The sequence below is a fragment of the Mandrillus leucophaeus genome, unplaced genomic scaffold (genome assembly GCF_000951045.1).
Source record: "Mandrillus leucophaeus isolate KB7577 unplaced genomic scaffold, Mleu.le_1.0 Scaffold612, whole genome shotgun sequence".
Taxonomy (NCBI): domain Eukaryota; kingdom Metazoa; phylum Chordata; class Mammalia; order Primates; family Cercopithecidae; genus Mandrillus; species Mandrillus leucophaeus.
Window position 1 is genome coordinate 44,556 of NW_012106609.1, and position 12,941 is coordinate 57,496.

Consider the following 12,941-nt stretch of genomic DNA (forward strand, 5'->3'; position numbering starts at 1 on the left):
CAGGAGGATGCCCTCAACTCATGTTCTTACTTCTCATCTGGCTTTCTTGATCCATGCACCCACTATCCACTCATTATTTCAACAAACAAGGTTCCTGAGTACCTACAAGGTGGCCTTTCTAAGACCATTTAATGTCCTAACTTCACAAAAGTGTTCAGCACCTCGTTCCTCCTATCAGACTCTCCGTGCTGAAGCTCCTGCCTGGCTCCAATGACTCCCATATGTCCCTAGTGTTTCAGCTCTTCATCTGCCCCTCCCACCTGAACCTGAGACATGCTCAGGCCCAGAGGCATGAGAGCTTGGCAGCTCATGCACTTCAGAGGTGAGCACGGCTGTGATTATAGTGGTCATGGCCATCTACATCCATGGTCCTCCCATCCTCTCCTCCCTTCCTCCATGGACTGGAGGCGGGCAGAGCTTAGAAGCAGAAATGCCAAAAGGGACACGGAGAAGGCAGGTCAGGGCTGGCCAGAGGGGCCCGCCAATGAAGCGCTCCAGGGTGTGCGGTATTGGGTGGGAGCAACAGGATCGTGGGTGGGGTGGGGGATGGAATGGCCTCTGGCCCTGGGCAGGGGCTGCTGCTTTGTGCCTTCTGTCCCCATCCATATGCTATGAAAAGGCATTCCAGGGCCATCCAACCAAGCCACTCAGGTTATGCTCAGGAGGTGTCTAGGGAGAGGCTTTGCTAGAACTCTTGAGCCACCTCGAAGGGGCCCATGGTCAGAGCAGCCAGCTCTCCTACCTGTGAGGCGTGGAGATCCAGTTTCTCAAACTGCCGCAGGTCCAGGGACATGGATTTCAGGCTGGATCGATCCCAAGGGTAGGCTGGAAACACAGGGCAGCTTGGTCAGCAGCTGAGACCCACTGAGGAGGGCTGTCTGGCCTAGGCCTTGCTGTCTCTTTGAGGAGCTGTGGCTGTCCAACTTTTAAGACAATTCTCAAAGCCTGAAACATTGAGCCTAAGAGCTATATGGGAACTTTCCTAGAAGGGTCCCCTGATCAAGTTAGTTTGGGAACTATGGCAACTCCCACAGTCCTCTTAGAGGCCTACAGGGAACATACGCCTACTGCAGACTCTGAGAAGTCAGAAGTAGGAAACGGGCTTAACCTCAGTTAACCCAGCAGTTCCCAGACATATTGATGATGGAATCTCCTTTTTCCCACCGTTTGGTTTTCCGTGGATTCCCTGTTATTTTTCCCGGGAATGAATGCTCTTTGGGGAGTGTCCAGGCAGTGCTGCTCATGCTCACAGGCTCAAGGAGGGAGGTCTGTGCCACAACCACAGCGCTGGGGTGGAGGTGCCAAAGGACGCCTGGGTGGAGAAGGAGGGCATGGAAAGGCCGGGCCATCTGGGTCCTGCAGGGTAAGGCGCGTTTGGCACCCAGATAGGCTTCCTCCTTTGCCCTTGGTCAACTGGAGACTTGAGCATCTCAACCACGTGTGATGGCGTTCTGGTAACAGGGCCCTGAGAAAGGCTGGGCCTCCAAATCACTCATCTATGCTTAGCCTTACTCACAGGGAGCCTCCTGCCCAGAGACCAAGCCATGAGTCAGGTCTCTGAGACAGAGCTACAGGGAGGGGAGAAAACTCGAGACCAGTGCTGATGCAGGGCCAGCAATCATGCAAGCTTCCCACTGGACACAGGACAGCTATAATCAGCTGCTGCTGGGGGGCTGCTGCAAGGCTGCCTGGCCAATGGTTAGACCAACAGATGCATGGACAACAGACCCCTGTCCCAGCCCAGAAGAGAGCCTGGGCTCTGGCAGATCCTTTCTTAACCAAGGGTCCCTGAGTCATGCAGATCAAAATCAGGGAGGCTGGGTGGGAAGACAGGATAGGAGTGGGAAGAAGTTGGGACCAAAGAGGAACTCAGCCCCTGACCCAGGTGGACCCACCCACCTTCAGCCTCCATGTCCGGAGCCTCTGGGTGCTGGGCAAGTGAGGTGTGTTGGAGAGGCCCCAGGGTATTGTAGGAAGTCTGGGACGAGTAGGGCCATGTGAGAAAGCACCTGATGGGCCTGCACTTCTACCTTGGTTCCAGTCTGGTTCTGATCTCCACCTTGCTGGGAGGGACTGGACCCAGCTCCCCGGCCTCAGGTACACATCTGTGGGATTCCCGGGAGCATGAATGAGATGGTAAATCATGTGATGTTAGTGACACACTGCTCTCTGGGAGGGTGCAGGGTGTGGGGCTCCTCTGCAAGTGCATGCAGGGAAGGACATGCGGCCTCCCTGCCTGGTGGGGGACACTGCAGGTGCATTTGCCCACACATCCTCAGGGCTGCCGCTGTCAGTGAGAGTCACTTAATCTGGTGCTATTAGACCTGAAAGATGTGGGGAGGGGTGTGTGTCACCTCTAGACCTCGCCCCAGCCCTTTTGTGACCCTCTTCTGGGCCAGCATGGTTTGAGAAGCAATGCCCACTTACTGGGGAGCTGACCAATATTTGGGACCAGGGGTTTCTTGCCTAGCCACCATGACTTATGTCATCAACCCCTGCCCTTTGTGGTCCAAATGCAGCCAGAGAAGACTGGGGATGCTCAGGCAGGCCCCTGCTGAGCCTTCCCCCTTCTCAGTGCCCTCTCCCTCTGCAGAATCTGTTCCTATCATGCTCTCACAAGAGCCATCAGGGTGACCTAAGTGCATTCAAAGTGGACTCACACATCCAACAGATTTCCACTCAGTATAGCTCTGCAAATGAGGCCTCCCTGCACTCCTATTTAGAATAAAGGTGGCATTTCTAAAATGCTATTGAAAACCCTATTACTAGTTTTCCCCTTTCTTGGTTCCATTTTCCAATATCTGAACATTAAAAATGCCCATGATTTATGCCTCATTAAAACTACCTGTGAGATTATATAAGATCTAAATATGATTCTACATAAATACATTTAATATATCAGTGCCATTAAATTATTCTGATTTTAAAGCAAAACAATAGGAAGAAGTATGGAGCTGCACCCAGCCTTAGATAACATCTGGTCTACTAAGGGGGAAACTGAGGCACAGTGAAGGCAAATGAGGGGCAAAAGCAGGATTCCAACACAGGCTGTCTATCATGCCTCTCATTCCTCTGCCTCACTCTGCTTATTCACATGCCTCCTACCTTACAGACATTTGGCACTCCATTTAAAGTTAACATAATCCTGAATTATGATTTTAATATGCTTCCTATAATGGTCTGCCTTGTTATTGGTGGGGTTTATACTTTAGCTTTAGGATGACATCTGGTGCATGAGCTTTTTCCTTCTCCACCTGTATCCATGGCAGACACTGCTAATCAATCATGACACTCTTCCCCTCCTGAACCCAAAGGTGGCCCCAGCCTCTCAGCATAGTGACCCAGGAAGCAACTGCCAATTGGAGATTAGTCTATGGGCTAACCCCATGTGCTCTCTTGAGAATTCTCCTGGAAGACTCTGGAACTTACCATGGGCATCTTTCCCTCCAGGTTGCCGGGGTCTTGTGTTTCCATTTTTATCACCTTGTAAACCTACAATATTCCAAAGATTAGAAGTATAGATACTTCAGAAGAAACAGAAATGCAAGCACTGATGACTCATCTTCTGGTGGTCCTTGCTTTTGACCCCTCCTCTGTACTCTCCTTTTCATAGCCTCCTTGTTCCCACCCCACTGACCACAGAATTGCTGCTGGAATTGCCAGGAACTTCCTGGTATGGCAGAAGGAAGACTAAGAACCAGAAGTGGCTGACAAGAAAGGGAGCTGCATTCTGCAACTGGAATTAGTATTTGCTCTGACCTAACACTTTGGATGATTCAGTGGGTCCTCCTGGAACCTGGTGTTCCTGCCCTCTTTTGGATTTTCCTGCTTTCTTGAATCCACTGCCAGATAATGCTGGGATAAGAACTGACCATGGATGGAAACAAAGATGGAGAAAGGGGAAAGCGGTTCGTGTGGAGGTCAAAACCTAGAAGGGTCAGGTCATAATTAAATTATTCCTTGGGAGGATTAAAGGCCAACTGAATCCCAAAAATCTAAGACTGTAAAGGCAGAATCATAGCCAATAGTTATTAGACTCCCTGGGCAAAAGGAAAGGAACTTTTCCTGCTGATCTGGAATCAGGTCAGGAAGATTTGGGTTCCTGATGGGATCAGGAGGAGTTGAAGGTGGGGATGCCAAAGCAGGTAGTTTTATGCCCCTGAAGGCCACTTTAGGCTATAAATATAACAAAGAAGATTGCAACCACACGCAGGTCATTCTGAGAAACAGTGCTCCATTTATTTCTCACACCTGCATTTTGTATTTCACACCTACATTTTTTTCCCACCTAAGTTTTTGATAGAATGATAAAGGTTCAAAATGATAGCTAGCATTTGTTACACACTTACTCTGCCTGGTTTGGGCTTTACATTTACTCTCTCATTTAACTCATTATAATCTTATGAGGCAGCTTCACTTATTTTCCTTCTTTTATAGATGAGAAAACTGAGTTTAAAAGAGGGGTTAGGCCACTGGCCCAAGCTCACACAGCTGAAACATGAACCTAGACAGTCGACCCTAGAGCCTGCCCTCTTTACAGTAGACTACTCTCTTGAGATCCTGACTGCTGACAACTACAGGACCAGACAGTTTTGGAGGACTTTGGCTCACTGCATGGACCTAAAAAGGACTTGAGCCTCAGTTGTTCTGCAGCCTCTGTTACTTAACCTGCATTCCTCCTGAGGTCCCTGTTTAGCAATAAGGTGGACAGATGCAGGGAGGGGACTGAGAAGGGAGTTGGGGAGACATCATGGTCCTGGGCCTGGGCCTATGTGCACTGCACTGAGGGCTGAAAAGTATGCTGGTTAAGACCACAGGCTTCAGAGTCATACCTGGGTTCTGACCCACTTCCTAGCTGGGTGACATGGGTAGTCACTTCACCTCTCTAAGCCTCACTTTGCTGATCTAAAAAGTGGGGATGATATTAGTATACATCAAAAGGTTAAAAAGTTAATAAATGTTAAAGTACTTAGCATTTTGCATGCCACTTTTTGGGCAGTAAACAAATGGTATCTAAAAGCCACAGCAACAACACTCTTGTGATGCAATGTGTCTTCACCTAAATGTCTTGTGTTACCTATGACTAATTCCAGAGATGCAAAATCAGTGGTAGCTGGGTGTGGAGAAAAGAGTCTCCAAGGATGAAGCTGTCATGCTTCTGCCTTTTCCCAGTTTGCAGGCCCATGTCACTCTTCTCCTTCCCTCAGAAGATGCTTGCGCTGGGATCTGGCCCAACCAGCTGCCTTCAATCCTCTCTGCCAGCCCTCCACCATGAGTACCTCTGTCATACATACGTTTAGCCAAGGAGAACTTCTTGAGTAGCTGGGGCATGGCATCTCGAGGGTGGACTTCCACAGTCAGTTGTGTCCCTACAAAGGAAAAAGAGATGACATTCTCAACCAGATGCTGCCAGGAAAGGGTAAATGCCTCATGACTGATGATTGAATAACAAAACAATTAGTTTTAGAACTTTCTTTTGTGTGTACAAATCATCCTTGCTTTTTTCTTTAAATCAAAACAACAACAAACCAAGCAGATAGTTTCCAAATTCAGGCAAGATGGAGTAAAGCAAACTCAGCCCTGTCTCTCCCACTGAATGCAATTATAAACAATGTACTGAATGTAAGGGGCAACTATTAGAGGATTCTGCAAAGTAAATAATAGAATAACTGGCAAAGACTGGGAAGAATTTTTAAAGCATTAGCAAATTGACAGTGAATTTACCATTCTTCTTCCCCCTCTGGTATCATCTAGACTGAACGTAAAGGCATTCTCAAACCCAGAAGGGTACAGTGGATGCAGAAAAAGAGCACACAAGAGAAATCCTCTCTTTCTGGCCTGCAGAGTGAGAAAGGGAACCCCTAAGAGTCAGAGAGAGCGAAAGAAATCTTTTGTTGGTTTTCCCCCTCTTTATTCTGTTATTTCCCAACTCAGTCCCCAGGCAATTCTGTTGGTAGCAATGGCAGCAGTGATGTTGGTGGCCATGCAGGCACCTACAACTTTGGGGCAAGGATAACTATTTTCTTCTACCAGAGAAGTTACAGTCCCAAGAAAATGAGGGCAAATATTTATTGTTTTTTCTCTCTGTTTTCTGCTGATTTGCCCCAGATGCAGACACAGTTGTGAGGCCCATATGGCAGAGTGAGGAAACTGAAGCTCCAGCTTTTTGGGTAGAGGAATGAGAAATGGGTCATGAAGAGGGGGGAGCTCAAGAAGGCAATTCCATAAAGTTGTAGATGGACTCCTGTGGTCACCTCTGAACTGTGCATGCATGGATCTCATCCTAAACATCATACCACAGTCTTCAGGAAGTAAACTATGGGGTAGATTAATGCCCAGGTCCCAGACTGGCCACTGGGTAGTGCACATGCAGGGCAGATCTGTATAGCATTGCAAAGTCTACAATTCAAAATTACTCAGCTACAAAGACTCAGGAAAATCTTAATTTGAAAAGGAAAAGATAATCAACAGATGCCAACTCCACACAACTCCACACACAAAAAACCAGCCACAATAACATGCTCTAACAAGTAATGGCAAGCAGTTTTGAGATAAATGGAAAGATATAAAGTATCAGCAATAAAAAGAAGATATAAAGGAGAAGTAAGTGAAGCTTTTAGACTGAAAAATATGGTTAAAAATCCTCTGGATATACTCAATAGCAGAATGAAAATGACAGAGAACACAGAGAACTTGAAGATAGATCAGCAGGTATTGTCCAGTTTGAACAACAGAAAATGTGAATAGTGCCTCAGGGATCTGTAGGTCCATACCTAAAAGTCTAACATTCATGTCACTAAAGTCTCAGAAGGCAAACAGAAATAATGTGATGCAGAGAAAATATTTGAGGAAATAATGAAAACTTCTGAAATCTGGCAAAAGACATAAAACCTTACTGATTCAAGAAACTCAGTGAATTCTAAACAGGATAAATGTAAGAAAATCCAAGTCCAGATGCATAATCAAACTATTAAAGAAAAAAATATGGAAAGTAGCCAGTGAAAGGTGATGTAAAGCCAAGAGAATTTGATACCAACACACTTGCTCCAAAAGAAATGCTAACGGAAGTTCTTCAGATGGAAGAGAAATTATACCAGAGGAAAACTTGGAAGAGGGATAGAAATGGTAAATATCTAGATAAATATATTAGTCTGCTCTCCTCTCAAGTTCTTGACAATATGAATAATAATTGAAAGAAATAATTATAACATCTGATAGGTTTTTGATAGATGTGAAATATATGACAACTACAACATAGAGTAGGAGAGTGAATGTACCTATATGGAGGTAAGATTTCCTCATTCTACTTGAAATATTAATATTAACTATAATTAGTCTATGAAAAGTTAAGTACATATAATACATACAAAAATAGATATACATGGAGATATAGTAAAAAACTTAATAGGCAAATTTAAATGTAATTCTGAAAGGAAAGGAAAGCAGGAAAGAGGAAACAGAGGCACAAACAGAAAACAAATAATAAAGTAGAAAACCTAAATACAAATGTATCAATAATTACATTAAGTGTAAATGGTCTAAACATACTAATTAAAAAATAGAGATTGTCAGAAAGGGTAAATACATAAGATTAAACTACATTCAGTTTCCAAGGATCCAACTTTAACTATTATGATAAAGGTTGATTAAGTGAAAAGATAATAGAAAGCTGGAGTTGCTATATTAATATCGGACAAAGCACACTTCAGAGAAAGGAAAATATCAGGGACAGAGGAATATTAGCAAGAATACATAACAGCCTTCAATATACCTATGTCAAACAACAACAAAGTTTTAAAATGCATGAAACAAGAACTGATAGGACGAAAAGGAGGAATAGACAAATCTATTTTCTATATATTTGCTGATTTTTCAGTCATTGAAAGAATTAATTGAAAGAAAATCAGCAAATATACAGAAGAAATGAACCACACAATGAATAAAATTTATTTGATGTTTATAAAAGATTCCATCTAATCACGGCACAACACACATTCATGTCAAATGCCCATTGAATAGTCACCAAGATGGACTACATCCTTGGTCACAAAACAAACCTTAAAAAGTTGAAGAGAACTGAAATCATACAAAACTCTTCTCTGACCATAATGAACTAAACTAGAAGTAAAAAACAGAAAGCAACTGGAAAATTTCCAAATATTAAAAATTAACATACTTTCAAATCACACATAGATCAAAGAAGAAGTCTCAAGGAAAATTCGAAAATATTTTGAACTCATTGAAAATGAAAATAAAACACATCAAAATGTGTGAGATGAAGCCAAAGCAGTGCTTCAAGAGGAAATTTGTAGCATTAAATTCTTATTACAGAAAAAAGAAAGGTTTCAAATCAACAATCTAAGCTTCCATTTTAAGAAAGTAGAGAAATGAAGACTAAATCCAAGGCAAGCAGAAGGAAGAAAATCATAAAAATGAGAGAATAAATCACTGAAATTAAAAACAACAGCAGAGAATAATGAATGAAACTAAATGCTGGTTCTTTTTTAAATAATACTGATAAACAGATCAGTAAAGATTTTACTGATCTGACCAAGAAAAAAAAGAGGTAAGACACAAATCAGGGGTAAATACACCAATATCAGGAATGAAATGAGGGCTATCACTATAGGCCCTCATAAGTATTAAAATAATAATAAAGGAATGATACAAAACCTATGTGTACATAATTTCTACAACTTAGAATAATATTGGGAACAAGTCATAGATGTCCACTTTCACTGATCCTAATAATATTGTACTGGAAGTCCCACCCTGTGTAATAAGACAAGAAAGAGAAATAAAAGGCCTACAGATTGGCAAGGAAGAAATAAAACTGTCCTTATTCATAGTTGATATGTCTGTCTACATAGAAAATCCCAAGTAATCTCCAAGAAAAAGCTCCTAGAACTAGTAAGTTAGTTTAGCATGGTCACAGTATACAAGGTTAACATACAAACATCAATTGTATTTCTGTATATTGGCCATAAGCAATTGGAGATGGAATTTAAAAATAACCATTTCCCATAGTTCCAAAATTAAAATATTAGTTCTAAATCTAAAACAAACAAAAATCCCAAACATGGGTAATAATCGCGTACTGAAAACTCCAAAATAGGATTAAACACATTAAAGAGGACTTAAATAGATAGGGAGACATACCATGTTTATGGATTGGAAGACTTAGAATTGTCAAGTGGGCAGTTCTCTCAAAATTGATCTATAGATTTAATACAAGTTCAACCAAACACTTTGGGGGAACTGTGCAAATACATAATTATAAAATATAGACATCAAGGCACAGGAACTGGAATAACTAAACGAATTTTGAAAAAAAAGATGGGAGGACTCCCACTCTTTGATTTTAAGATGCATTAGTGAAGATGCTGTAATCACAACAGTGTGATATTGGTAAGAGGATAAACAGATCAATCAACAGAATAATAAAAAATAGATTCACACAAACATGGCAAAATAAATTTTTACAAAAGTGCAAAGGCAATTCAATTGGAAAAAGGGAAAAAGAACAGATATTTTACCATAAAAGAGATTATGGATGGAAAATAAGCACATGAAAAGATGTTCAGCATCATCAGCCATTAGGAAAAGGCAAGTTAAAACCAAAATGAGACATTACATCTATTAGAAGAGCAATAATATACAACTGGCCCTTGAACAACATGGTTTTGAACTGCACAAGTCCACTCATACGTCCTTTTTTTCTACCAGATGCAGATGCAGAGTACTGTTCGTGGAGTGCAAAACTCGCATGTAGAGGACCAACTTTTCCTATATGGGGTTTCTGCAGGGACGACTGTGGGACTTGAGTATGCCCACATTTGGTTATATGTGGGTGGTCCTGGAACCAATCCCCCATGTATACTGAGGGGTGACTGTAATTTAAAAATAGTGATAATATCATATGCTGACAAGGATGCAAAGAAATTGGATCTCATATATTGCTAGTGGGATTGTAAAATAGAACAGTCACTCTGGAAAATTGTTTGGCAGTTTCTTATAAAACAAAACATGTACTTACCATGCAACCTAAAAATTGCCCTGTTGGGCATTTATCCCAGAGAAATGAAAACTTATGTTCACACAAAAACCTGTACACAAATGTTTATATAGCAGCTCTATTCATAATCACCCCAAACTGGAAACAACTTAAAAGTCCTTCAGTGAGTGAATTGGATAAACAACCTGTGGTACATCTGTATCAAGAAATAGTTCTCGGCTGGGCATGATGGCTCATGCCTGTAATCCCAGGATCACTTGAGGTCAGGAGTTTGAGACCAGCCTGGCCAACATGGTGAAACCCCATCTCTATTAAAAATACAGAGATTAGCTGGGTGTGGTGGCAGGCACCTGTAACCCCAGCTACTTGGGAGGTTGAGGCAGGAGAATCGCTTGGACCTGGGAGGCAGAGGTTGCAGTGAGCCAAGATCGTGCCATTGCACTCCAGCCTGGACAACAGAGCGAGAGTCTGTCTAAAAAAAAAAAAAAAAGTACTTTGCAACAACACAAGGGAACTCAAAGAGTGATGGGAGGATTAGAGTCCATACAAGATAATTTTAAAGAGGGTAATAGAACTGCTGTATATTCTGATGGTGGTGTATTCTGTATATTCTGATGATGGTAACCACCGTGGTGGTGGTTACACAAATCTATGCATGTGTTAGCAATCAAAACTGCACACTACAAAAATTCAATTTTACTGTATGTTAATGTAAAATAAAAATAAAAGCAAAAATACCAACCACACACAAAAAAACCCAAGCAGAATTAAAACAAAAACTTGGATGGCACAGAAAGATATAAAGTAGAAAGTGAAACTCCTTTAAGACTTCATTTCTACATTTAAAAATCCAAAGCAGATTACAGTAAACATATTTTTCATAACCTGCTTTCTTCATTTAAATCTTTACATGTCAGTAAGCATAGCCATATGTTATCATTTCAAATGGCTGCATAGTATTCTATTTTGTAGATGGTTTATAATCCATATAAGCAATCCCTATTTGTTGAATATTTAGCTTTTCACAGTTTTGCTATTAGAAACGATGCAATGAACACTCTGATACAAACATCTTTGTATGTATGTAAAGTGATTTGCACACTTTGCAAATCAGTTCCTTTGAATAAATTCTTAAGTATGAATCAAATAATATGGATATTTTAAAGGCTTTTGTTAGATATTGGCGAATTTTTCTCACGAATGATTTTATCAGTTTATGAGCTCATCAGTACTATGCAAGAGAATGCCCATTTTGCACATTCTCGCTGTGCTTGATTGCAAAATTGGTCACAAAGTGCAATACTTTGCACTTCCCCCCAATGAGAGGTCTTTTGTTCCACCCCTTGAATCCGGGCTGGGCTTTTGATTTGGTTTGGCCAGTTAGCACATGGCAGAAGTGATGTTGCACAAATTCTGAGTCTAGGCATCTAGAGACTTTGAGGTTTCCATTCTCATTCTTGGGATCCTAGCCATAACTGCCATGTGAATGAGCCAGGTTGTAGATGAGAGCTCACATGGAGCAGAGCATAGCCTCTCAGGTGAGGCTATCCCAGACCAGCTGGTCTCCAGCCAACCCACCAGCTGACAACAAGCACATGAGCAAGCCCACCCAAGATCCAAGATCAGCTGGGTATGGATCCAATGAGAGTTTCTAGCCAAACTGCAGATTGGTGAGCTCGTAAATGCTTATTGTCTAAAGCTGCTAAGTTGTGTGGTGGTTTGTAACGCAAAAGTAGATCACACATACACTCACTGATGTTTGGTTTTATCAACCCTTAAAATTTTTATCAATGAATAATAATACCTGGTTGCTTTGTACATTTAGTTTTATTGTAGTATTCTTTGCATATACTTATTTACCATTTTAAATTCTTATGTTGTGAATTGGCTATTTTCCTATTGAAGTATTATTTTTTCCTCGTTGATTTTGTAAAACCTCCTTTTATAACCCTTTGCCTGCTAAATGCGTTGCAATTATTTTTCGTAGAATAACAATACTGTCTTTTTTGTGTAACTCATAAACTTGTTCTGCATGCCAAAGAGGGTCATTCTCAAACAATTTGAAAAGATACAATGTGGCCTCTGCCAAGCGTAGCTTTGAAGGGGTTAACATTCATTTTGAAGTGTGGTTTCTAGCATATTCCATGTTGAGAGAAAATCAGCTTGTGAGTTTATAATTAAAACATTAAGTATTTCAGAGTTCAAGGCATAATTCAGTTCTGGTCATAGGATCGGGTGCTGTCACCATCAGCAAATACTTCCTGTGTGTATTCCCATCAGAGTGAGGCATGGGCCTGTTCTTCTCCTTTTCACTTTCTCCACCTCAAACCCTCTGAGGTGTCTTGTAAAGTGGGTGCTAAGTGGTACTTGACTTCAAGATGCCTTGTGAAAAATGAATTGAGAAACATGTTCACTCTCTCCCCTCTCACAGGTCACAATACACAATGATCTGAGTAGTCCTGTAGTAAAGAACTCGATTTGACCCAATACTATTTTGTCAAACACAATTCGGAAAATGCTGGACTGGAACAATCTCCATATGCTTAGAGAAACTGCAAAAGTGAACAACTTACCGGCCTAGGGTTCAACAACGAATCTCTTCCCCAAACTTCTCATAATGCCCAGGTACTTTCACACACACACCTGACAGTCTGTTAATTAGTTGCTTCCGGCAGCCACTTCCAATCAGTCAGAGTTAATGAAAAACATGACACCTGTTTGCCACCCTGTGTTAGGTGTCCTGAGCCATGTCTCTATGGGTATTAGCCATGTCCCACTTCAGCCATGTCTCTTTGTGAAAGAGTGATCAAGCTGAAAAACAAACTGCTGTTAAAGTCCCTCCAGGGCAGGGTGTAGAGGTGGGCTCACGTTCGGAGCATGGCCCTGGCCCAGAAGCTCCAGCCATCACTATTCCTAATCCCTTCTC

At 41.9% G+C, this 12,941-nt stretch overlaps 1 protein-coding gene across 2 annotated transcripts in view; it reads right to left on the bottom strand.

The window, feature by feature from the left end:
* KY (kyphoscoliosis peptidase) overlaps positions 1-12,941 on the bottom strand; it is a 50,358-nt gene that overhangs the window by 23,803 nt on the left and 13,614 nt on the right. For both annotated transcript variants that reach the window (XM_012000021.1, XM_012000022.1), the window contains 3 exons: positions 5,295-5,369; positions 3,430-3,492; positions 743-825 (listed from right to left, as the gene is read on the bottom strand). In XM_012000021.1, coding sequence (XP_011855411.1) covers positions 743-825; positions 3,430-3,492; positions 5,295-5,369 — 221 coding nt within the window. The remainder of the gene's footprint in view (positions 1-742; positions 826-3,429; positions 3,493-5,294; positions 5,370-12,941) is intronic.